Genomic DNA, 2,519 nt, shown 5'->3' with positions numbered 1-2,519 from the left:
ACTGATGACATCATGATGTGTTGTACAGTCTAACTGATGACATCATGATGTGTTATACAGTCTAACTGCAGTTGGAATGAGGAAGCGCTCCGTCCTGCAGTGAGGATGTTAAAGTCTGTGACTGAAGGAGCTGCTCAGCCCCCCCATGGTTTCCTGCAGAGTGTGTGTGTGTGTGTGGGGGGGGGGGGGGGGGTGTCCATGATGGCTGTCAGCTTTGCCAACATTTCTTCTGCTGTCTTTCATTGTATTTGATTTGTATTGTTTTTCATATGTAATGTTTTTGTTTTTTAAATGAAATGAATAAATACTAAAATAAATGTCAAACTCTATTTTAATTAGTTTTTCTTTGTTTTTGCTGTTTAGGACCGGCCTCTTCTGTCTCCCAGAATTCACAGCAAACCTGGAGGWCTGCTCAGTCCCTAAAGCTACTTGTGAACTTCCAGAAACGTTGAGCGAAGAGCCGGTTCCTGACCCCCCGATCCAGACCTCCAACAGACCAAAGGATGAGAACAGCGTCCCTGAAAGCAGCACCCCCCCTGGCCCCCCACCCTGCCCTGTCCTCACACCCGTACCAGCTGGACAGACTCCTTACCCTCCTTATTTTGAAGGAGCCCCCTTCCCTCAGCCCCTATGGGTGCGCCACACCTACAGCCAGTGGGTTCCCCAGCCCCCTCCACGACCAATCAAGAGGAAGAAGAGGCGGACACGAGAACCGGGCCGTATGACCATGAGCACCATCCGTCTGCGGCCGCGGCAGGTCCTCTGTGAGAAGTGTAAGAACACTCTGAACAGTGACGAGGACAGCAAGGACGGCCTGAGCAACACCAAGACTTCCAGGAAAGAAAACGGCCCTCAGAGCGACGAGGACGGAGACTTCAGGGACACTCCAGCCAAGCTGGCCAGGAAAGATGATGTCATCGGAGCCAAGGACACCAAGAGACGTGAGACCGCCCCCAGCCTGGACACTAAGCGTCTCAGAAAGGACAAACGGGCCGAGGCTGAAGGAGATGTGATCCCTCACAGTCCGGTCATTAAGATCTCCTACAGTACCCCACAAGGAAAGGGCGAGGTCATGAAGATCCCCTCCCGGGTCCACGGCTCCATCAAACCCTTCTGCCCCAAGCAGCTGGTGCCCAACGGCAAGAGGTCCGCCCACAGCGCCAAGGAGCAGCGGCACATCCTGGACGCCACTCGGTCTGGTCTGACCGTGTCCATTCCAAAACTGAAACTAACCAGGCCTTTTGCAACGGTGGGCCAGGACCCGTCGTGTCCAAAGATCCGGCTGAGACCCCCTCAGAGCGAGGCCGAGGAGACCATGGTGGAGTACGAGGCAGAACTTGTTGAAGGCAGCACCAGACCAAGTCCCAGGGTGCCCGGTCCGTGTCTTCCACACTCCGAAGACTCGGGAGAAGGAAAGAACTCCTTGGAGCTGTGGTCCGGGAGTTCTGGAGAGGAGGCGGAGCGGAACCACGGCGACCTGACCCTCCTGATCAACTTCAGGAAGCGTAAAGCAGATTCCTCCAGCCTGTCCGTCTGCAGCAGCGACAGCCTGGACGAGTCCAAGTCCTTCAGCTCCGAGGGCACCTCACCTGAGCTGTGTGACCTGGCTCCAGGTGAAGACCTGTCCGTCACCTCGTCCTCCGTCACGCCCCAGGACCGGGACAGCTGCAAGACGGTGCCGCCGCTCACCGTGCGCCTGCACACCCGCAGCATGACCAAGTGTGTGACGGAGGAGGGCCACGCCGTGGCCGTGGGCGACATCGTGTGGGGCAAGATCCACGGCTTCCCCTGGTGGCCGGCACGAGTCCTCAACATCAGCGGCGCCACCGGCAAGCAGGAGCCGGGTCAGTGCCAGGCCCAGTGGCCCCAGGCCAAGGTGGCCTGGTTCGGCTCCCCCACCACCTCCCAGCTGTCCGTGGCCAAGCTGTCCCCCTTCAGAGAGCTCTTCAGGTCCCGCTTCAACCGCAAGAAGAAGGGCATGTACCGCAGGGCCATCCTGGAGGCCGCCAAGGCCGTGGGTCACATGGGTCCAGAGATCACATCGCTGCTGTCCCACTGTGACACGTAGGTAACTGCCTCACCTGAGGGTCCTCACCTGGAGGGTCCTCACCTGAGGGTCCTCACCTGAGGGACCTCACCTGAGGGACCTCACCTGAAGGTCCTCACCTGAGGGTCCTCACCTGGAGGGTCCTCACCTGAGGGTCCTCACCTGGAGGGTCCTCACCTGAGGGGCCTCACCTGAGGGTCCTCAGCTGGAGGGTCCTCAGCTGGAGGGTCCTCACCTGAGGGTCCTCACCTGGAGGGTCCTCACCTGAGGGTCCTCAGCTGGAGGGTCCCGTCCGGTCACACCTCCTGTTAATACACTTCTAATGAGGGTCCAGTCTGACCTAGCCTGGTTCAAACCAGACCCTGTCCTTCATACCAGGGTCTGGACTCTGCTACAGAGAAGTGATTCCTGCAGGAGGCGTGGCCTCTGCTGAAGTTTAAAATGATTGGATCAGTTTTCTGTGACGTATGTC

The 2,519-nt window shown here is 58.0% G+C and overlaps 1 protein-coding gene across 3 annotated transcripts in view; it reads left to right on the top strand.

Annotated features, from left to right (window-relative positions):
• The window catches only part of pwwp2b (PWWP domain containing 2B), a 19,726-nt gene that overhangs the window by 11,786 nt on the left and 5,421 nt on the right, over positions 1–2,519 (top strand). For 2 of the 3 annotated variants that reach the window (XM_014031011.1, XM_014031013.1), the window contains one exon: positions 364–2,064. In XM_014031011.1, the coding sequence (XP_013886465.1) occupies positions 364–2,064 (1,701 nt within the window). Of the gene's footprint in view, positions 1–363; positions 2,069–2,519 lie in introns of all 3 variants that reach the window. The other variant, XM_014031012.1, reaches the window with a different exon arrangement.

Source organism: Austrofundulus limnaeus, unplaced genomic scaffold (genome assembly GCF_001266775.1).
Source record: "Austrofundulus limnaeus strain Quisiro unplaced genomic scaffold, Austrofundulus_limnaeus-1.0 Scaffold1160, whole genome shotgun sequence".
Taxonomy (NCBI): Eukaryota; Metazoa; Chordata; class Actinopteri; order Cyprinodontiformes; family Rivulidae; genus Austrofundulus; species Austrofundulus limnaeus.
Note: the sequence above shows the minus strand (reverse complement) of the source record. Positions and strands in the feature narration are given on the sequence as shown.